This window comes from Mesoplodon mirus, assembly GCF_964341445.2.
Source record: "Mesoplodon mirus genome assembly, chromosome: 17".
In the NCBI taxonomy this organism is placed as follows: domain Eukaryota; kingdom Metazoa; phylum Chordata; class Mammalia; order Artiodactyla; family Ziphiidae; genus Mesoplodon; species Mesoplodon mirus.
The window spans coordinates 75,713,554-75,737,380 of NC_138993.1; the positions used below are offsets into that span (position 1 = coordinate 75,713,554).

The 23,827-nt window shown below is 48.8% G+C and overlaps 1 protein-coding gene across 1 annotated transcript in view; it reads right to left on the reverse strand.

Annotated features, from left to right (window-relative positions):
• Positions 1 to 11,009, reverse strand: part of IRS2 (insulin receptor substrate 2) — a 30,211-nt gene extending 19,202 nt beyond the window's left edge. Inside the window, exon 1 of the mRNA XM_082602323.1 lies at positions 6,850 to 11,009. Within this exon, the coding sequence (XP_082458449.1) occupies positions 6,850 to 10,918 (4,069 nt within the window). The 5' untranslated portion in view covers positions 10,919 to 11,009. The remainder of the gene's footprint in view (positions 1 to 6,849) is intronic.
• Between the last annotated feature and the right edge of the window lie 12,818 nt (positions 11,010 to 23,827).

Here is a 23,827-nt window from a genome sequence, read left to right on the forward strand (position 1 = left end):
AAAATACTTTTTGGATTTTAAACACTTGTTTTGATTGAAAGGGGGGAGGGGCATGCAATTGTCTTTCAATATTGATCAGAACAATGGTTACGTTTTCACCATCTCATCAACTTTAGTAGCATTCTTTCAAAATCATTCACTGTCCACCAAGTTTTGGGGATTGTTAGTTACACTTATAATTTGGAGGCAAAAGATGGGTGGATTTAAGTAAGTACTTTTGAATTTGCATAGAGAAAGCACTATGTTGCATTCATAAATATTAAAGATTATGCACTGATTCTATGCAAAAGTGAAAGTCATTCTTGAGCTATACATATGGATTTTAAGGTAATCATTAAAATCACTAATATAATGAACTCTATCATAATACCTATTTTTTTCACATTGGAAAGATTGAAATTTAGTACTATATCATAGTAACTCACTCAAGCAGCTGTACTAAAAATACCATATGGATAGATTAAAGTAACACTAAAACTACAGTTATACTTAAGGTTATAAAGTTTTAACACGATTAGAGAACACATTATCATTCAGTATTGGAGCTTCAATTATGAAAATAATATCCACATCCAGCCTCTTGGAGCACAACTGGATGAGATATTATGAAACTACACACATGTACACACACACACACACACATCACCCCAAAATAGTAATTATTTATTCCCCCCAAATTTGGTACTCTTTAAAATTGATACTAAAAAGCCCAGTATTTACAAAATGCTGTACATGTAATCATTCATCTTTAAGGTATATCATGGATCACAATATTTGACCAAATATTCCAAATTTCAGTAAAATCACCATAAGCAAATCTCGTCTCTGGGCATAAATACCACGTATGGCATAAGAAAACTGGGCCAAGTCTGAAGACATGTTTGCCTGATCAACTTTTACAAAGCCTCTGGACAGGTAAAAGCGACTTGATACAAATTTCATATTTCCTAGTCCAAAAGAAAAGACATCCAGAGCTGCTAACTTAACCGTTGTATCATTTTGTAAAAGTGCAGCCTGTAAGTCTTAACCCAATTCCATTTCAGCAGAATGCAATGAATTCAGTTCTGATGCAATGAATTCAATTAAATGAGACGGCCAAGCACAGAAGTATCTTGTATAATTCGCACCCACAGAGCAAAATGCTAGTGTCCAACATAGACTCCAGCTCTCTCTATTCACACTTTCTTCTGTGCCCGTTATTTCAGTGCACAGTTCATGTAAGTCTCTGCAGCCATCTAGAAAGAAATGGAATAATCAGGAGCAATTATCAGCCTCAGCATTTCCTCGATCTTGAGTGATGACTTCACCAGTTCTCTTCAGAAAAAATCTACCACTGAACTCTGTCTACAATAATCGACCTTGAGTGATTCAGAATAATCACTGCCACCTTGAAGAATACGTTCAAATTAATGAAATTAACACAGAAAATCTTCCCACTGAAATGTGGCTATTCTCATAAAACCTACCACCTGATCGATAACATGTTTATAACCGCTGATCTTGGAGATTCAGAAAATTCCGTTTGGTGGATGAGAATGCCAGCATTCAAAGGCCTTGCCCAACTTGTACGGAAACATGCATTCTGCTCATGTCTGCAGTAGATAAAGTCTGCAGAGAATTCACCTATTACAGGAGCCCCAGTGAAGGCCGGGCTGTGGGGAAGGGCACGTTGGTCCGCTTTCCTCTGAGCTTCCCCAACTTGGTGTACTTGGCAAAGCAGATAAAGGAGTCAAGGTACATTTTCCCTTAAGTTTCTGAGGTGAAATGGGAACACCTGATTCTGTGCTACCCAAAAAAACAAAACAAAAAACCCTCTCCACTTGCCAAATCTGATACCAAAAGTTAACCGGCTCTTGGGACTCTGCTTCTACAGAAAACGCATTAGTGGGAATTTTAACAGAAAACCCATTATCCCTGTGCTGGTCCTGAAACTTTCACAAGTTCTTTTCAGAAAGAGATTCATTTTAATACTAAGAGTTCTAAAGAAAATAAAGCATTAATTACCTATGAAAATTCCTCTTCTGGGGGTTAGTAGGCCTCTGGAAGAACAAAAGAATCAAACGCTGGAGGTTTTCCTACCCAGTTTGACAACCAGACAAATCAAAACAGGGCAGGAGTGATCACCCTCATTAAATCAACCCTGAAGAGTGAAGCCCCAGGCCAAACAATGGCCGATTCAGCAACTAAAAGTTTAAGGGTTCTGTTTTCCTCATAAGGCGCCCCATATTAGGAGCAACACTGTCAATTTTAAAAAACCTATATTCCAGTTACACATTTTCATCTTGACACTATCTCTTACAACCACTTCGTAAAAGGTCATCAGAAAGTACGGTCCTGATATAGTTTCAGGATCAGACGCTCTTTTCCTTAATGGTTATTTTACTATGTAATTTAAAACACTACTTCATGACAATTGATAATTATCTATGAAAAGAAAAATCTCAAGTGAAACAAAGAGGGGAAAAAACAATGGTTCTTGGAGACTGGAGTAAAACCAGCCACCAAAACAGAAAAGGCCTGAATTTCTTAGGAAGATACCGGCTCCGTGTTTAGCAGCTATGAGCATCCTGGTTTCTAATTTAAGAACACCCGTTTACAAAAAAGTGTCTTTCCTGTACACGCTCATGGTTTCAAGGTAGCAAGCATCAGTAGCATCGCTGGATTTATTAACACGTTTCTTTCTTTTTTTTTTTTTTTTTTGGTACGCGGGCCTGTCACTGTTGAGGCCCTTCCCGTTGCGGAGCACAGGCTCCGGACGCGCAGGCTCAGCGGCCATGGCTCACGGGCCCAGCCGCTCCGCGGCATGTGGGATCTTCCCGGACTGGGGCATGAACCCGCGTCCCCTGCATCGGCAGGCGGACTCTCAACCACTGCGCCACCAGGGAAGCCCTAACACGTTTCTGTAGAGGAGCTGAACCGCTCCGGATGTTGACAACCTCCTGGGCCTCCCAGGGGCCCCGAGCACGGGAGGAGAGGGTTCTAAGGACCCCATTCTACAGACAGAGAAAGTGAGAAAGAGGGATTAAATGGCTTTCCTCTCTCGCACATGACTCACGAAGAACAGCAACTAGACACCTGGTTTCCTGATTCCTGGGTTAGTGTTCCACACACCCTGCTTCCTTCTCCGAAGTACTGTTTTGGTAAAGGTTTCTCTTTCAATAAAGGAACTAGAACAAGCCATGTGACTTTCATTCAGGAAAGCCTCTGTGTGTTTTCATTAGCACCTTAGTTGTCTGTTCCTGGGAACGGGGTGGGAACAGGGCACGGATGACCTTATTATGACAAGAGCTAGCCAACCAAAGCGGAAAAGCATGCACGACAGGAAAAATAAAGCGTGTGTGGTTTGTCAAGTCATCTCCTTGGAGTTCTAAAAATATTCAAGTCCCTGGCTTTAAGACTTCAACAGACAATACTTTTAAACACGACTTGTGGACTGTGTTCCCCCTTCAGGAACAACTGTGTTGCTCTCTCATCCCTTGATTCTTTCACTGTGGGAGGTGAATAAACAGTCCTTTTATGGAACAAATTTAAATACAGATGCTTTCCGGTAATTCTTATCTAATCTGCCTTGCACCTACACATAAACCAATTTGGGAACAAAAACCCCACTAAAGAGGAATAGTAAAATAGCACAGTTTATGGTGTACACCGATCTATAACTCTAACAACCAAATATATAAAGTTCATTTTAAAAAGTGGTTTTAAAGCACACTAAGTCCAGCAGCATACAGTTTCAGTTCCCCAACAACAACACTCTAAAGATTGCTTATACTTTTTCCCATACACACCCACAAAACCCAGGGTAGGTAACCTTCTCCCTGCTCCCAAGTAAGATGCATAGTTTAGAGTTCAGTTTGTATCGGCTCTGCGGGACCTACAAATACATACACACACATCTGTGTCAATCTAAGGCGTACTAACTTTTTAATTGGCTCCGCCATTGAAACCCCACCGCCATCCCCGATTCTATTGGAAACAACCATCAAACGCTGCTGGAACCTTACCTCTTTGTCACCACCTCTCCAAATACCAAACGCTACCCCCAAGGGACCCCGAATGGTTCCACTTCAGCGTAACTCGTGAAGTTTTTCCACGCGGAACCCAAGGAGCTGGATGTGGAAACACGGCCACTTCCGAGAGGCAAGGCAGCACACCCAATGACTCAGGAAGTTCATCTTCCATTTTATCTTCAAAGAGAACGCTTTGCAAGTCTTCCTTCCATAAATCATGCTCTCAAAGAACTTATCTCCTGTGAACTTTTTATTTATGAGCATCACAAACAAACGTCTACGCGTAAACGTGAGTTCAGTAAAAGTGGATGTTCATTCTGGGTTTCTCGACAGTCCCTTTCTGGCTCCACAAAATGCAATTTAGTTTCCCCGTTAATTAAGATGAGATGCTCGTCTTCCCTATCCTACTGTTCTCTGTGCTCAAAATTAGTTTACTAGAAATCCATTTAGCATGTAGTCCTTTTTTCAAAAAAAAAAAAATGTGGTTTGGGCACAATGGGTCAATTGTAGTTATCCATTTTGCTTAAAAATAGTCTTTTTTCCTTCTTAAGAGAGTGTTTACGTTAACGCCCACAAAGGCTCTGGACAATCAGCAATCCAAAGAGATCTCTCATCTTTGTTCACCCACCACCGAACATACAAACTGCTGTTTTGATTTCGGAATCCTGAATCCTATAGGTTGTAAGGAATTTTATACTGGTGGGAAATCTGAAACAAAACAGGCCAAATCAGGCCTCTCATAAACTTATCTCTTGCGGTTTAACATTTTCCCTCATCTGAAAAGGGCATTATATTAGACGTGAATCACGTTTCTGAAAGTATCTACTTTATCAGAAAGGCCTTGAATCCTTTCAGGCCTGGAGGTGCACACTCCAGCTCATTCGCCCTGTGACTGCAAGAAACACCTCCCAGGGCCCTCCTCAATCCAGTCCAGGTTTTTCCCGCCTACTCCACCAGAAGCAGTAAGAGGTGTTGTGTTCTCAGGCTGTTTTTCTGATTAGAATCAGATTTCAGCAAAATGTACTTTCGTGTTCACGATGGCCTATACCCATTCCTGTGCGTACAGATTTCTCCTCCACTCAAGTCTAGTTACGCCGGTGTGTTTATCTGGTCTGCATCTTGGACGGCAGCTAATCATCCTTCAAGTCCCAGACACACGAGCAATTTTTCAGATGCACCTGTAGGCCTTAAGTTAACTCCAAGCCAAGTGACCTTCCGCTGAGCGTCATCGTTTATGGGACACATCCTGACAACTTCCAGTGGGCTTCATTAGATGCTGAAGCACCATACTCTGATAGTTCTCCGTGACTCTTTTTATCTTGTGTTCCACAATTTTAATAAAAAAGCAGGTAGCGTTTCCTCTGTTACATTGGATTTCCAGCGTATCCACTCTACAGCTATAACTTCAAATCCCCTGGATACTAGAAAACGCGTGCTGGATTTAGATGGCATTAGAGGGCTCTGTTCACTTTTAGAAAAAAAGGTGTACGGATCCCCAAGCTAGCTCAGTCGTCACCCTGTAACCCTTGCAGACTGCTGACCTCAGGCCAGCATCTAAGCCATGTTCACTGCTCTGTGTTTTGCGGTTCCCACAAAGCCTCTATCTTCCTGACAACCCTGCACAGAAGCGGCTGCAAAATTAAAGAAGAAACTCTCTTGAACCCACTCGCCCCCCCCCCGACCTCTCCTCCACCTCATCATTCAAAGTTTGAGACAGTCAGGACCTCTGAGACAGGCAGGACGCACCTACAGGTGCAAAGCAAGCACACCTTTCTCCTTTTGGATCTATGATGAGACTGCAAAGAACAATACTGGACACCATCCCATCCAATGGTTCCTGAGAAGACCAGAATGGCCGTGTTTCACTGTCTCCTCTGAAGCCCAGATTCACATTACCTGGGCGGCTGAAAAATGCTGGGGGCCTGGGCCCCGCCCACTGGTCGCTTCACATGACTGCGCCTGGGCTGCCCCCATAGGCCATTTCTCAAGCATACTCAGGCGGTCTAACTGGGGCAGGTGCTCCCATCCATGGTCCCCAAACCGGCAGCACCAGCACAACCTGGGGGCTTCTTAGGAAAGCACACTGGGAGCCACATCCCAGACCCACTGCACTGGAGTCTCGGGGATTCACCTAGCCCGGGCGTCCGGGTCTCAGCAAACTCTCCAGGTGACTCCCAGGTGGGCTCGAGTTGGAGAACCACTGCTTTGAGCTGTGTTTAAGCAGCGTTACCATTTCAGCCTGTTTGGAGAAAAGGAACGTCTCTGGTGGAAAAGCTCCTACAGGCTACGTGTAAACTTGAAATGGTTCGCTGTTCCCTGCAGCAGTCACCAAAATGGATGTTCGTTTCCTAAACAACTTTTGGGCCTGTGTTTTATAAACTCTGAGGCTCGGCAAGAGTCCGCCGGGCCCGGCTCCAGGAAAACAAAAAGAAAGGTGAAGGCTGCGGCCTGGGAGCTGCTGGAACTTCAGGTCCCCTCCCGGCAGAAGTCTCCCACCTCTCAGATGGAGAAAACCCCCTCTGCCGCCTACCTCCCCCCTGGGGGGCTGACCTGGGGGCACCCGCCAGGTGTGTTCATGGGAAGACGGGGAGGCTGGGCCCAAGAAAACAAATCAAAAGTCTCCCGAGTCCGAAGATTCACATTCAACTCAAAGATGACCTGAGTGCTCTTGGCAAGATCTCTGGGGCTCCAGAGCTGACATCGGGCCAAAAGTGAAACAGAACAGGAAACCTGCGCCCGTACTCTGGCATTTAGGTCGAGATACCAAAGAACGGAAGAGGCTTTAGCCACGGATGCCCTCGCGTGCCCACCCTTCTTCCACCAGCCGCAGGGGTCTCACCTTTCACGACCGTGGCCTCTTTCAGGTGATGCGTCAAGAAGTCGAGGCTGGCGTAGGTGCTGGCGGAGGGCAGGGCGCCAGGGCCGGGCCCTACACACACCCCGCCGGTGCTGCCGGCCCCTACCGCGCCGATGAGACCCCCGAGGCTCCGGGTCCGGCCCCAGGCGCTCTTGTCTCCCGTCTGAGGATGCTGCTGAGGCTGCTGCGGAGTCGGCGACAGCCCCGGCTCGTCCCTCACGTCGATGGCGATGTAGTTGAGGCCGTTCTGGAAGCCGGCAGAGGTCTCCCGGCGCATCGGCGAGCCACTGCCCCCGGGGCAGCCGACCAAGCCCCCGGGCTGGCTTGGCGTCCAGGGCCGCGCCTGCGCGGGGAGCGGCGGCGGCAACTGGCGCGGGGACGTGGGGGGCTCGTCACCGCCACCCAGGACGCTGCCGCCGCCCCCTTCGCCGCTTTTCCTGAGAGACACGTTCTCCACCGAGGCCGAGTTGTGGCGCTTGGGGTTGTGGGCGAAGGACGGGGACACGGGGGTCACAGTGGTGGTCGAGGAGAAGGTCTCCGAGCTGTGGCGGCGGCGGCCCCCTTGCGGGTCCGCGCGGATGACCTTGGCCCCGCGGTGTGGGTCTGGGGGTTGGGTAGCCTGCAGGAAGGCCTCGACCCCCGACACCTGGTCCATGAGGCTCAGCCTCTTCAGGCCGGACACGGGGCTGCTCACGCGGGCCCCGTCGGGCTTCGGGGGCGCGGCGATCGGTTGCGGCGGCGTGGCAGCCACGCCGAAGGCCATCTCGGTGTAGTCGCTGCTGTCGCCCGCCCCCGAGGACGGAGAGGAGGCCGCGCCAGGGCCCTGGGAGGGCGGTGCCGGAGGCAGGCGGTACAGCTCTCCGGGCGGGGGCGGCGGCGGCGGCGGCTGCAGGGCCGAGGAGGGGGCGGCGGGGCGCGGGGGCAGCGGCGGGTACGCGGAGGCCTCGGGGGACAGGAGGGCGTCCAGGGAGCCCACGGGGTCCCCGGCCTGGCCGCCCGGCTGGGGTGACTTGGGCGAGCTGAAGTCGAGGTTCATGTAGTCGGAGAGCGGGGAGCGCTGCCGGCTGTCGCCACTCGTGCCCGGGGTGCCCGAGCCCAGCGACGAGGCCGGGCTGCCGGCGGACAGCAGCGACGACGACGAGGCGGCCGAGGCCAGCAGCGGGGGAGCGGGCGGCGACAGGCGCGCGCCCGCCTCGCCGAAGTCGATGTTAATGTACTCGCCCGGGCTCTTGGGCTCGGGCGGCAGGGGGTACTCGTGCATGCGGGGCAGGGTCTGCAGCCCCTCCAGGGACAGGCGCGTGGGCCGCGCGGCCCGGCAGCGTTGCCCCAGGAAGCCCTCCAGGCGGCCGCTGCCGCTGCCACCGGGCCTCCCGGGCGAAGGCACCGCCGGGTGGGGTGGCTGCGGGTGGCCGCCGCCGCCCCCTGGCCCGGCCGCAAAGGCGCCGGCTGGCTGCGTGGACCCCGGGCCGGCCGTCGACTCCAGCCGCTCCTCCTCCAGGATGCGCCCCACGGGGGAGCTCATGAGCACGTACTGGTCGTTGTCCCCGTTGCAGGTGTAGGCGGCCTTGTAGGAGCGCGGCAGGGAGCTGTAGCAGTAGCTGGGGACGCCCCGGAGCATCTCCCCGCCGCCGCCGCCGCCGTGCAGGGCGGCCGAGAAGAAGTCGGGCGGGGTGCCCGAGGCGCCCGCGTCGCCGGGGGACATGTTGAGGTAGTCCCCGTTTGGAAGCAGCCTGCCGTCGGCGGCGGTCTCCGCGGACAGCTTGGAGCCGCCGCACCACATGCGCATGTACCCGCTGTCCTCGGGGGAGCTCTCGGCCGGGGAGCTGGTCTTGTAGCCGCCCCCGCTCCCCGGGAAGGCCCTGCTGGCGGCAGACGCGGGCGTGGGCCCCGCGGCTCCCGCGGGGGGCAAGGCCGCGACGGCGGCGCGCGGCTGCAGGATCTGCTTCGGGGCGGACACGCTGGTGGGGCTCATGGGCATGTAGTCGTCGCTCCTGCAGCTCCCGCCGCCGCCCGCGAGAGCCACGCCGGGGGTCATGGGCATGTAGCCGTCGTCCGCGCCCAGGTTACTGCTGGAGCTCCTGTGCGACCCGATCTCGATGTCGCCGTAGTCCTCGGGGTAGGGGTGGTAGGCCACTTTGGGGGAGGACGCGGGACACGACGGGCAGAGGCGGCCTGAGCTGCCGGAGAAGGTGGCCCGCATCAGGGTGTATTCATCCAGGGACGCGGAGGAGGGCTGGGGCACTGGCCGCTGCCGGGCAGGCGTGGTCAGGGAGTAGGTCCTCTTCCTCAGCCCCCTGTCCAAGTCCTGGGCCCCGTCCCCGGAGACTCTGCGGTAGGGGCGGCCGCAGTGGCTCAGGGGCCGCTCCATGGTCATGTACCCGTACAGCTCGCCCCCGCTGCCGTCCCTGGCCGGGGGCGTCTCGGCGATGGACTCGGGCGTGTTGCTCCTGAGACTGCAGAAGGCTCTCAGGTCCCCAGGGCTCGAGCCGTACTCGTCCAGGGACATGAAGCCAGGGTCGCTGGGGGAGCCCGAGGCCGAGGCGCTGCCGCTGGAGGGTCGCTGGGGGTGCAGGGGGTGCTGCATGTGCGGGTGCGGGCCCGGGGGCGGCGGGTAGGAGCCCGAGCCGTGCCCGCTGCTGGACGACAGGCTGCCGGGGCTGGTGGCGGCCGCCGGGGGCGAGTGCGCCACGGGCATGGACATGGAGCGGCTGTGCTGCAGGGCGCCCCCTGCCGGCGCCAGCGTCACCTTGCTCGCGCGGCCGCCGCAGCCGCCGCTTAGCGTGTGCGAGCGGCTCAGGGGCGCGCGCACCGGCCCCGGGCTCAGGGGGCTCCCCGCCACCGACACCGGCCTGCCGCCCGCCGCCCCGGCCCCCGCCGCCACGCCGCCGTCGCCCTCGCTGGCCGTGCGCACCCGGCACGAGCTGCACTTGGCGGCCGGCGGTGTCGCGGCCAAGCTGTCGGTGCGCGAGCGGCGCACCAGGCCCGTCTGGCTGGGGGGCAGGTTGACCAGGTGGTGGTGGCGACGCGCGCCGGGGACGCTGATGGGGTGCGTGGCCGACGAGCCGGACGACTGGCTCTTGCTGCGCGGCCGGAACTCGAAGAGCTCCTTGAGTGCCTTCATGGCCTCCAGGATGGTCTCGTGGATGTTCTGCGCCACCACCGAGTCGTCCGCCTGCATCCACAGCTCACCAGGGCCCGTGACGGCCGAGCGGCCCACCTCGATGAAGAAGAAGCTGTCCGAGTGGCCGCAGCGGCGGATGTTCATGAGCTGCAGCGTCACCGACGGCTGCTCGCAGTTGAGCTTCACGAAGCCGATGGTGCGCGCCGACAGGCACAGGCGGTACACGCCCGTCAGGTTCTTGCTCTGGCCCAGGCCCTTGGGCTTCAGGTTCACCTGCCACACCTCACGATAGGCGGCCGTGGCGGGCGCCACCAGCCCGTAGCTGTCATCGGCCGCGGCGGCGGCGGCAACGGCGGCGCCGGCCGAGCCGCCCAGGGCGCCGGGCAGGGAGGCGCTGCAGGACGCGGAGGGGGCGGCGGCGGCGGCGGCGGCGGCGGCGGCGGGGGGCGCGTCGCCGGCGCTCGCTCGGCCCTCGCTGACCAGGTCGGTGAGCGCGCGGTACCAGCCCTCCTGCTCCTGCTCGTTCTCGGCCGCCACTGCGAAGTACTCGTCCTTGGTGTAGAGGGCGATCAGGTACTTGTGCTTGGCGTCGGCGCGCTTGTTGATGTTCAGACAGCAGTCGAGCGCGATGACCCGCTTCGGGGCGCCCGCTTTGCTCCGCCACTTCTTCTCGCTCTCGTAGTACTCGAGCCGCGGCGGCTGCGGTGCCGGCCCCCCGCCCGCCGCCGCCGCCGCCGCCGCCGCCGCCTCGTCGCCGCCCGCTCCGGGTCCGCGCAGCACGAAGAAGCGCTTGTGGCCGTGCTTCTGCTTGCGCAGGTAGCCGCACTTGCGCACGCCGCTGTTGTTGTTGTTGTTGTTGTGGTTGAGGTTGAGGTGGGGGCCGTCGCCACCCGCCGGCCCGGGCCGCCCGTTCATCGGCGGGCTCGCCATCACCGGCGCTTCAGGCCGCGCCGCCCGGCCCGGCGTGGAGGGGCCGGGGGGAGCGGAGGGGGCGCGGGCGGCTCCCTCCCCCCCTGCTCGCCCTCCGGAGCCCGCGTCCCTCGGGCCCAGGAGGTGGGGAAGGTTCGGGGAGGCCCGCCGGGTGGAGGGTGGGGGGCCGGCACCGCGCGGTGGCGCAGCGCCCTCCGCGCTCCGGGGCCCCAGAGGATGCCCGGCGCGGGCGGCGGCGGCGGCCGCTGCCTCCCGATCTCTCGGGCGGCGCCTGGGGCTCGCGGGCTGGGCCGAGTGTCGGGGGTCCCCGAGCCTCGGGGCCGAGCCTAAGGCGCGCCCGGCCGTACGGGTCCCGCCGCCGCGCCGCGCTCCGGGGTGCCGGGGTGTGCCCCGGTACTCGGGGTCTGCGCCGCCGCCGCCGGGGCTGCTGCTGCTGGTGCTGCCAACGGCGACCTGGGCTCGTCGCGGTCCCCGCCGCACAGTGAGTAACACATCGCGCACCGAGTGACTGAACTAAGAAGAGCAAAACAACATGTGACTCGGCGTTACGCAGGCACACACGGCGCGGCCCGCCCCGCCCCGCCGCCCGAATTGGTGCCGCGCTCCCCGACGGACGGCTCTCGCGGCCAATAGGCGCGGGGCGCGGGGGGGGCGGGGCGGGCCGCGCGGCCCGCCCCGCCCCCCTTTCTCCCGGGGCCGCGTTTCCCGCCGTCCCCTCCCCCTCCCGCGGAGGCCAGGGCCCGGGTCGGGTGGGGGCCGGCCCGGGCCTCATTAATCAGAGGCTCGTTGTGGATGCCGGCGGAGGAGATGCCACCCAGGGCGGGAAAAGGGGCGCGCGGGAGGGGCGGGGGCCGGCGGCCGCCGCGCGGAGGGCCCTGCCCTCCCGCCTTTGACTCAATTAATTGGGCTAGGAGCTTCCGCCGGGGAGGGGACTGGGGTGGGCGGAGGGGGAGGAATTGGGACTGCAGGGGGCGGGGGCCGGCGGAGATCAAGGGCCGACACCGTCCGCCAGGGTTCGGTGCTTGGGAGGGGACGGTGGCACCTCACTCGGGCCCCGCATCGCCTCGCCGCCGCCCCACTAGCGGGGGCCAAGATAGGGGCAGTGAACTTGGCCGCCCTCTCGGAATCCCCCTCCCCCCAGCACACACTTTGGCTTGCGGATCCGGCGCCCCGGCTTGGGGTGGACGCGCGCCCGCCCGGCTGGGCGGGTTTGCTCCTGGGTGGTTCCCGGGTGCCCGGCCCGCGGCTTGTTTACGAGCATCACGTTAGGCACCAGTGAGCTCTGAATCCATAGCAGTTTCGTGCCCCTTCCTGGAAGGAGAGCCGGGGTGCTCCCGGAGTCCCACCCGCTCAGGGGCGCCCTTCCCTCGCACCGGGTCGTGGGCTCTTTCCGGGGCGTCATCAGCGCCATTCACTTGTCAGGGTCTCGGGAAGTTGAAATCGTCTGTTGGATGTAATAGGAGAAAGAGAAGGCGGACGAGCAGGCGTAGAAAACTGCAGTTTCCTTAGTGCCGGGAAGAGGGCGCGCTCCAGCGAGCACACAGCCCTGTGAGCCGGGTCCCCGCGGCGGGTGCCCTCCTCCTGCTAGAGACCCTCCGCCCCACGCGCGGAGGCGCGGGAGTGGGCGGTTCCAGACCCGCGCGCCCTTAGCCGGCAGCGGCCGCCGCGTGGAAGGCGCCCATGGATGCTTCGAATTTTTACATCTGTGTGCCTTCTGTGACTTTCAAAGTCGATCACAAATAAGGACCCACCGTACAATCGCGTCTGCTAAATGACAGTGAGGGCTACTGGTGAGGGTGGGAGTCCCCGAGTTCAGATCAGAGCAGGCTCCGGATCCTGCAGAAACCAAGAAGACTAAAAGCAAGCCCTTGTCTTTGTTTTTTGTTTTTTTCAATTGTGTGTCTTCACGAAATGATTTGGAACAATAATGTTGGTTATTTTTTTATTAAGTCCTGGAAGTTTGCCTTTGAATGTCCTCTGTACTTAAAAATGTCTTTATTTTAAATGTAATAAAGTCTTAAATTTAAGAAAAATAACAAGATTGTAATATTTGAAAGGGTGATATATATTTTAACCTGTTTGTAAAACTGTGACCTAAAAATTCTGCTAGTTAATTTTATGGGCCGAGAGATCCCTACTTACAGAAAGATCATAGTAGTTCTGTTTGTTGTGTATACACATTATGATTATTGATGAGTAACAAACATAAGAATAATCAATGACACAAAAATCATCATAGAATTTGCCTCAAAGAGGTGTATGTAGGGCTTCCCTGGTGGCGCAGTGGTTGAGAGTCCGCCTGCCGATGCAGGGGACACGGGTTCGTGCCCCGGTCTGGGGCGGCTGCACCCGTGAGCCACGGCCGCTGAGCCTGCGCGTCCGGAGCCTGTGCTCCGCAACGGGAGAGGCCACAACAGTGACAGGCCCGCGTACCACCAAAAAAAAAAAAAAAAAGAGGTGTATGTAAAGTTGATCCTTCATTTTAAACCATGCTTTAAAAAGTAATACCTCTGGGAGTGCCCTTTTAAGTGTGCATGTGTATTGCTATGTGGGCATGGGTGTGTATATACATTTGTGTGTGTGTGTGTGTGTATGATTGTGTATGTGTTGGGGGCACCACCCTTATGGACATTGTGCTTGGGTTTTTTATTCTTTTTAGATCTTACTGCCCCTTTTATGGTAACATGTTGCCTAGCGATCTGCTAGGTAGTTAATATCCATTCATGTTTTCTTCTTCCTTGACCCTCTGAAAAATAAAATTCTTAGGAACTCAAAAAAAAGAACAAAATGAGAGAGAGAGATGAAGGGGTTCTTATCTGGGAGCTTGAAGAAAATGTGGCCCAATTTTATTGGCTTTGTGATGGTTTAGAGTAAAGCAGCCCTGCCTGTATGTTCAGTAACCCTAATGGGCATAGTATGATCATGGGGCAACGTGCTTTCAGCATCATGCCATAATAATTTCTTCTGAGAAAGTATCTTTTCTTTTTGATTTTGACTTTTCATACAAAATTAAGTTTTCAAATATTCACTGAATACTTCTTTGCTGTGCCCTTCAGATGTTAACAAGTCCATCTTGTATTTGTTTGTTTTTTCCCCTTAAAGGGATTACAGTGTTCAATGCCAGTTTCAAGTACAGGTGTCAGAAGCTCTCCTTTGGCAGTTGACACGTACCCCATGTAGTACTGCCTCAGTCACTGGTTAGGGGCAGACAAGGCAGGGTGAAGAATGATCTCCTCTCTCAGGGGCGTTCTCATACTGGAAGATCACAAAGCTACAGCAAAACTACTTGTCATTCTGAAGTCCTAGAACCTCTCACTACAAGTGTGGGAGCACAGTGTCCATTCTCATTAAGAAGTCAGTCCATGAAACCAGCAGAAAGGAGCTCTGTAATTAGAAGCATCCCAGTCTTCTTCCTCAGCGAAGGAACTCGTTGTCTTCCTCCCTTTCCATTGCCAAATAAGCTATTTATTTATTTAAAGCTTGTGTGACACCTTGTGATTTTCCAACTGCTCTCCCATACTTTTCCAGCAAAAGTCAGCTAAATAACATCTGCCAACCTGCTCCCCGCACAGGGCTGGGTGCTGCTGTGTGGCCTCTTGCCAGCAAGAGCCTGGATGAAATTTTTTCTCATGGTCCGAAAGCTTTCATCGGAAATTCTCTTTCCTTTCATGGGTAGCAAAATGGCCATATCTTTAAACAAGGAGGGATTTTTGTTTGGTTGGTTTTGTTGTTTTGTTTTGTTTTTTAACATAGAATCTTACACAAGGATTCTTTTACTAAAACCAAAAGTCCTTTCTGGAATAATTTAATTACCTTTCATAAAGTAGTCAATTTCACAAAAGTGTAGACGTTAAAAACGTATCATAAATCCATAACACAAATAACAATAACAATAATAGTGACCATCATTAATTTTCTTCTCTGTTTCATATAAGGAAGCATCTGTAGCAGGAGAAAAGTAGATAACATGAGAGGGGTTTTTTGTATTTTTGTTTTTTTTAATTCTTAACCCTGTAGCTGTTTGACAGTATTTTTGGTCTGGATGAACTCTTATCTAACTGAGTAAGCAGATCACTGAGTGGAATATTATGTGACCAGTTTTAAAATGTAGTTTAGCCGCATAGCACAGGGAGATCAGCTCGGTGCTTTGTGACCACGTAGAGGGCTGGGATAGGGAGGGTGGGAGGGAGACGCAAGAGGGAGGGGATATGGGGATATATGTATATGTACAGCTGATTCACTTTGTTATAAAGCAGAAACTAACACACCATTGTAAAGCAGTTATACTCCAATAAAGATGTTAAAAAAATAAAATAAAATAAAATTAAGATATACAGTGTAAACATAAATAAATAAATAAATAATATGTATTTTAGGAATAGAGATTTTAACATCAGAGGTTTACACTGTAGTCTTTAAAAAGAGTGGCAACATTCCATCAATTTTGCTCTGTTACATAATGTATGACAGTTGCTCATTTAATACATTTCCCTTTCTGTGATGAATGAACCCTGAGGACAGATTTTCCTCATCTCGGATTCATATGGGGACTTCCTACACTTTAGCAGCTAGTTTTTTTCTCTCACAAATATATTTGCTAATAAGTTTCAACTGAAATTTCACAAGGATTTTGTAATATTCCAGTGCTGTGCAACAGAATGATTTACATGAAGGAATGTAACTGCTGTTTGGATCATTCACTGTCAACGGGTGGCTTTGCAAATGTTTGAGAAAGCAGGATTTGTTCATAGATTGTATCGGTTTCTCGGAAGTTGTACAGGCTTTCCACTTCAGTATTTCTTTCGCTCATTAAAAATCCTGATATATTTTAAATAGTTCTTCCTTAAATATTCATTTGGGGAAGAGGGATTTTCTAAAATAAATGATTTCTCATGCGCACATATGCTAGAGCAAACTAACACTTAAAAATTATTCTGAAAAGTGTATGAATTGAATTAATACTGTTTAGAAAAATGTTCATTTATGTAGTAGGCACCAGGATAGGCTAATCCAATATTAAAAACATTTTTATTTTAAATAGAATTGTGTTGGAAGAAATATTAACACATAAACAACCAATTACATAGTGACTGCTGTCAGTGACTTGAAATTCTTATTCATTAACCCCTGAATTTTGTTGTGTTTAAATTTCGAGAATGTATTTCTAGATTAAAAACAAAACCAAACAGAACTTTTTTTTTCCCTAAAGACTTTCCATGATTGAAATAAAAATTTCACATGAATGGCTATATAAAATTACTGAATCATTAAAAAAACAATCAAACAAAAAACCTGTTCCTTCTTAAAACATCCCTCTTCCTTGGAATTCTTGGCCCTGAAATACAATATACTCACATTTTGCTTGACTAAATTGATGCATTGCAATGTTCTGGCTGCAGAGTTAAAACGTTGTTTATTGTGTTTGTTTGTTTTTTCCTGTCAGAGCAGAACAAAAGTGTCTGCTTCTCAATGTGTAGTTCAGGATCAGATGACATTAAAAAAAGGGGGGGGGGCTTTAAAATGACACAGCTATATTTTCTCGGAAGGGAGGGGGAATGTGCAGTGAGGCCCGCTGGGAGTGCCCTTGAACAGAGCGCAAATGGTAAGGATCAACCCGAGTTCATTGATCCCACTGTCAGTTCTGGGAACAAGCTTTCGCCCTGTTTTTGCAAACTGCTCAGGACACAAATAGGACACGGCTGCCCCGCTTTTCGCCAAATGCTCTGGTGTTTTGGGCTGTAGTCAGAAACCTTCCACTTTCCTGCAGTCGTTCACGTGCTGTTTCTAGGCTTGCCTTTCAGTCTGTTTTCTAGAGTTGTTTTGAAATCCAACCTAAAGATAAGAGAGGAAATGTGACCCGCTCTTGTGAATGCTGCCACCAACTGGCAACGCTTCTTCCCAAGGCAGGACCAGCTCCCAAGCGAGTTGTCACAGCCAGAGTGGTGCCTGCTTTTGTAGAAAGCTGGTTGCAACCTCACCTACACTTGCTCTGCACAAATCTTTAAATAAATCAATAGAAACTATTCGAAATAAAACAAAGAAATATCAACAAGTGAACTAAGGGCAAAGCCAGATGACAAATGAGGGATGAGTATATTAGTAAGTTTAAGAATTTTTTTTTTTTTGGATTGGGTATCAAGCTAACATGGTCACATTTTCTAATATTCTTTAATTCTCAATTTGCATCTCTAGTTACCAAGAACAGCTATTGTATGAAAAATGTATACCAATGTCCATTTAAGATTTTAGAAAACTACTTAGCCAACAATTTAAAAACAAGAATCTAAACAAGATTATTCTCGAACATTTCCTGGAGCAAACCTAAGGGTTACAATAGGGATACAAACTTTTGGTTGTTTTTCTCCACTGAACTGACCTAGCAGTCTCAATTTTTTTTTTTTTTTTTTTTTTTTTTAGAATAAGCCAAAGTCATCTTGAGAGATAGTGAAAAGTAAAATTTGAAAAAGTATGGAGGAAAGAAAATGTATTTTTAAAACTATAAATAACAACATTTTAAAAGCTATAAATGACAAATAGCAGTGAAGTGTCAACCGTGGCTATCTTTTTGATTAATTTGAACTTATGAACTCATGGCTTTTTTATCAAAGCTAAATGTATAAATTATACCATCTTTCATAATTGCTCCAGTCTCAGTTTTTAGGCAATGCCAATGACAGAGATAGTCAAGTTAGTGATGGTATTTGAGCTAAGGTACCCAAATAAGGTGAAGGGATCAGAAGATGGGATTTATTTGCTACCAAATTTGTTATTTTATTTTATTTTTTTTGGCTACGTTGGGTCTTCATTGCTGCAGGCGGGCTTTCTCTAGTTGCAGCGAGCGGGGGCTACTCTTCGTTGCAGCGCCCAGGCGTCTCATTGCGGTGGCTTCTCTTGTTGCGGAGCACGGGCTCTAGGCATGCAGGCTTCAGTAGTTGTGGCACACGGGCTCAGTAGTTGTGGCACGTGTGCTCTAGAGCACAGGCTCATTAGTTGTGACGCATGGGCTTAGTTGCTCGGCGGCATGTGGGATCTTCCTGGACCGGGGGTCGAACCCATGTCCCCTGCAGTGGCAAGCAGATTCTGAACCACTGCACCACCAGGGAAGTCCCCAAATTTGTTCTTCAGGTACCTTTATCCTGGATGAAAGAGGAAAAAAAAAACCCAATAGCAATAATAATAACAACTAATTAGAGTGGTTTGTCAGTGTATTTACATGTTACAGCATTTGATTCCCACCAATCTGTGAGTATCAAATCAAATAATGTAATATATATTATTATATGATTAATTAATATATTATAATTATTATAGTTATAGCTATATTATAATAATTAATAACATATATTATTATAATAGGTATCAATGTAATATAATAAAATACATCATTCTCCCATAATGCCAATATTATAAACATATGATTCTGACACAAGTGGGCATCCAGCTAGATCTTTAATTCCCATTCTGGGTTATCTTTAGTAACCTGAACTATGAACCCACATACAATGTTTAAGAATGATGAGCTATTTATATGTGTATGCTACTTCTTGCCTTGTTTAACACACTTAGAACACAAATGCTATTAACTAAACTGAAATAACTTGAGGCAAGAGGGATTCCTGAGGTTCACAAGAAAATAATTAGAGCAACAACTTGTGAAATTAAAGCAGATGCCACTATCGCCATTCCCCACTGACTGTTAAATGTTAAATGGAGATTTCAGTTCAGATAAACACATTCTAAGAATCCCTGCTGGGAGTGCACACATCAGCCTGCATTTTCACGTTTGCTAGTTCTTCATTAAAATGTCAGCCTATCGTCTCGCTAGAAGAGAGAAAAGAAATTAGAATTACATATTGAAAATTTCTTGAAATGACATTTGATACTATAAGAATGTCTTTTTAGGTATTTAGTAGTAAGAATTAAAAAACCATATTTTTCCCTGCTGTTAAACAACACACGGAAAATGAAATATATTGGTATTTTGAGACTTTATTATTCTGTTTTTATTTTGGCAAGTGTTTCCCTGATTTTAAAACTTCTACACACTAAAAGTGGATTCCAGTTTCAAAATGGTAACCATATCCCTCATGGTATCAGTTTAAAAGGAAATTAATATGCAGATTGTCAATGAGCAACATTGTTTAAAGTTACATTATTTTTCAGTTATAGAATGATAGAAAAGTAGGATTATCCTTTATTATGCAGGTGAATTTTTATCTTTCTCAATTTAAAATATGAAAATCAGGAAATATCAAATTATTAAACATATGTTAAGTATTCGTTTAAGCATCAAACATTTTAGGAATTATCTAGAACATAGGTTTTTGCCCCTTTGGTTTTCTATCTAAATAATAAATGATTTATGTTTGAGAAATTTCTTTCGTTACAATATTGTCACGTATAATTCGGAAACAAAAATTGTTATATGTTATTACAACCGTCATCTGGCATTTTTCTTAATTTTCTTAAAGCTGTATTTCGGTTCCTAATGTTGCTATTTTAACCTCTTCTAATTAATAATATATGGTAGAGAAAGTGATTTGCATCTTTAAGCCCAGGAAGTTTCACAAAGTATCTCATATCACATTAGATAACATTTAGGAAAATTCCAGGAAAAGGTGACATGAAGATATAATAAGAAAACAAAAGCTGAACTTCATCTTGGTTACATGGAACCATCTCCTGGTTAAAATTCTGTTTGTAATTAGAAGAAAGAAAGAGGATACATGAGAACAAGTAAAAGGTAAATTGAGGCAACTTTAACATTAATCTTGTTTTAAATGGCTTTTTATTTTATTTTATTTTCTTGATGGGAGGTGTTGAGCAGTTAACATTTAAATCGATTTGCAGGTGATCCTGAGCCATCAAAGGCCTTCCACCTGGTCTCACAGGAGCATGTCCATGGCTCATCTGTCATCATTCCATGTTCAGTTAGAGTAACAACCCCATTTTTAATGGTATTGAAGTTCCTGTCATTCATTTCAAAATGTTTCCTAACTGTAATTAAGCTGTTTGCTACAGCGTCTCACTGCTGTTTTCACCTGGTTCTTTTTCTTTTCTCCCCCCCCCACTTTAAATTCTTAAGCAAGTTCACTTTACTCTCTTCTCAGTGCTGTTTGCAATCTCCAGCTAATTTCATAGGAGGCGAAAACCCGTGTTGTCTTCCCAAGTTTGCTTTCTGGATGCTGTTCCCAATCATGATTGGACCAGAATTTCAAACATAACCATGCAAAATTAAAACATTTTAGTGAAAATAACAAAGTGCCCATTTTACAAACAAGGCACATCCATTTAAAAGAGATTAAGTGTACTTAAACCCTGTGCTTGCTTCCCAAGCTGAAAACTCCGCAGGGAATGGAAATTGTTTTTTTTTTTTTTTTTTTTTTTAAAGTCTCTAACTTTCATTTCATGGAAATTAGTTTTAACTAGTCAAACATTAGTAATTCTATTTAGACTATTTTTAGGTTAAAATTTTTAAAGCTAATACTTTAGACAATTGATCCTGAAGGTCTACAGTAGGAGGAACTATCTGCTTCGTAAGGAATACTAACAGATGGTCAGCAGTTAACGTTATCTGGTGATAAACTCATACTAACCCAATAAAATATTTGATTCTATCGAAGTTATCAAAGTCTTAAACCTCTACTTTGAGCTAAAGTCTGTGTGGTCCTGTTGGCACCAAAATGCAAACCCACAGCAGCCCCCAAGCTGTGCCTGTTGGGAGGGACAGCCTCCCACAGGTGTCATGGTCCCCATACCTCTTGCTGGGTAAGTGAGATGTGCAGGTCCCTGGCTCCCCTTTACTCAAGCCATTTCCATGGACTGCATTTGCAGCAGTCGCCCTAAGAGATAAGGTGATGGATGGCTCCTTCCAGGACAAAGAGCAGGCTTGCTTATTTCCTGCTACAAAAGAAGTGGATTTCCCAAGCCCAGTGAACCAGCTGTGACAGCCTAGCCCCTGCTGCAGGGACATCCGTTGGGACTCTCCATATCACCTCCATGATGCTTAGTGGGGGGGTGTGACAGACAGAAGCAGGTCTTGCTCTTTTCTGTGGCACAAGTCTCTGACCCGAGAAGCCCACGTCCTCTGCCAGTGAGCATGTCACAGTGACAGGCTAAGTGCTCAGCTCATAAGGAAAGCACAAGGAAATCTCAGCCTGAGATCCTGCCTTTCTGGAGGCTCCGCTTGAGGGGACAGAGAGCCTGTATGTACACAGCCAAAGCCAAGGGCCAGAGGCATTCAGTACAGAAATACATCCAGCTTCACAGGGTAAGTTGGTGTATTCTAAAGTTGGCATTTTATTTCGTTCCTGGAGAAGATAGACTATTTGATAAATGATGTTGGCATAACCGGAAAGTATATCTGAAGACACGCTATGGTTGCATCCCTATCTCCTTCCACTAAAAGGTCAGATAAATCAAAGATCTGCATCTTAAAACATGAAACCCTAAAACTTAGGAGAAAAGGAAAGAAATACTGATAAATTTAACTTTCTGAAACAGAATTCTGAGGAGAAAAATACAGTAAATACAAAATCAAAGTACAGACAGCAAACCGGGAAGAAATCACAGCCAATATCACAGATGAAGTGCTAATTTTGTGTTTATTTCATACCTTCAAGTCTCCTGTAAGGCAATAATAAAGAGACCACAAACACAATATAAAAATGGATGAAAGAGCTGAACACAAAGCTCACAATGATGAAAATAAATGCAAGAAAGTCTTAATGCAATAAAAGCTTGCTTAACCTTTCTCATAATAAGATAAATGCAAATTAAAACCACAGAGTGGTACAATCGTTCACCTATCAGATTGGCACCAATCGAGAAGTTTGATAACACAGTGTGTTTGCCAGAATGTCAGGAAAGGTTCCCATACAAGGATGCTGGCGGTATAGACTGAAGCAGCATCCATGCAGGGCAATTTGACTGAATCTATCAAAGTGACAAATGCCCACACTCCTTGACTGACAATTTAACTTCTGAGAATCACTTGTACATTTTGGAAATGATTGCTTTACAAGAGTATTTATTGCTGAGAATGAACCTGATATACATGTGTGAAATAATATGTATTGATTGGAAGACCTTCATTCCAGTCTTGTCTGGAAGAGCAAAAATTCGGAAGCTAGTTGAATGCCAACAATTTGGAACTGGTCAAATCATATATGGATGCAATACTCTGCAACTGAGGCATAAATGAGGCAGCTTTATTCGTACGGACCATAATATCTGAAGGTGCAGTATAAGGAGAGAAAATATAACCCAAGAATCTGTTAAACATTCAAAGGTGTAAAAGTCATGTATGTTAATGGTTAGTGGGTCAGTGGACCTTGCCGATGGTATGTCTGTGAGGGAGGAAGGGAAGACGCAAGAACAGCTCCTGAGAGGAGGGACCCTTCTGCACTGCTGGCGAGAATGCAAACTGCTGCCGCCACTATGGAGAACAGCATGGAGGGTCCTCAAAAAGCTAACGGTAGAGCTACCATATAATCCAGCAATCCCACTCCTGGGCGCATATTCAGAGAAAACTCTAGTTCGAAAGGATACATGTGCCCCAATGTTCACAGCAGCACTATTTACAAAAGCCAGGACATGGCAGCAACCTAAGTGTCCACTGACAGAGGAGTGGATAAAGAAGATGCGGCACATATATACAATGGAATATGACCCAGTCATAAAAAAGAATGACGTAGTGCCATTTGCAGCAACATGGATGGACCTGGAGATGATCATACAAAGTGAAGTAAGTCAGACAAAGACAGACAAATATCATAGGATATCACTTATATGTAGAATCTTAAAAAAAAAGATACAAATGAACTTACTTACAAAACAGAAACAGACTCACAGACTTCAGAAACAAACTTAATGGTTACCAAAGTGGAAAAGTGGGGGGAGGGATATATCAGGGGGTTGGGATTAACAGATACACTCTACTCTATATAAAATAGATAATGAACAAGGGCCTACTGTACAGCACAGAGAACTCTACTCAGTATTCTGTAATAACCTATATGGGAAAAGAATCTGAAGAAGAATGGATACACGTACCTATATAACTGAATCACTCTGCTGTACACCTGAAACTAACACAACTTTGTAAATCAACTGTACTCCAATATAAAATAAAAATCAAATTAAAACAACAACAACAAAGAATGGCTCCTGAAACGTCTTGCATGGGAACTGGGTGGTTGGCAGCATCCTTTCCTGAGGTGAGGAGACTGGCCACAGAGAGAGGGCTGGGGAGGGAGGTTGATTTGAGTTGCTGGAGGGTTTGGACATACCGTCAGGATCCAAGGAAAGATGCTGGGTAGACTGTCATAGAAGTTTGCACCGGAGGTATCAGTTTGGGAGTCACAGGCATAGAGTGGCATTTAAATCTGTGGGATGGGCTAAAATTGTAGTGAGAGAGATGACAGCAGGGAGAGCACCCAGGACACTCTCACATTTCAAAGTCAGTGACAGGAAGAGGAGCCCTCAGAGCACACTCAGAAGAAGCAGCCTTTGAAGCAGGAGGAAACAGCTGGGCGAGGCATCACGAGAGTGAGTGGAGGAGAGCCCTGCAGGATAAGGATGCTGAGTGACCCAGGGAGGTGGGTCTGGTGACACGGAAGCCGCTGTGGATCTGGACAGGAGCAGTTTCCTCATGGAGGGTGTTTTGTGGAGACAAGGAGGTTGGAAGGAAGCCCAGAGAAGGCATGAAAGATGAGCAGGGTCCCTGAGGATGAAATCGAACAAGGGAAGTACTTCCATTATGGGTTGAAAGTACTGTTCTGGCAGGAGCAGTGGGGACCAAGCAGGACACAGAATTCCGAGGGAAGCTGAGGTGGAGAAATAGCAGCATCCTCGGGGAGCACAGGCCAGCGGGCATCCTCAGGATGGAAGGAGGGTTCACATAAGACA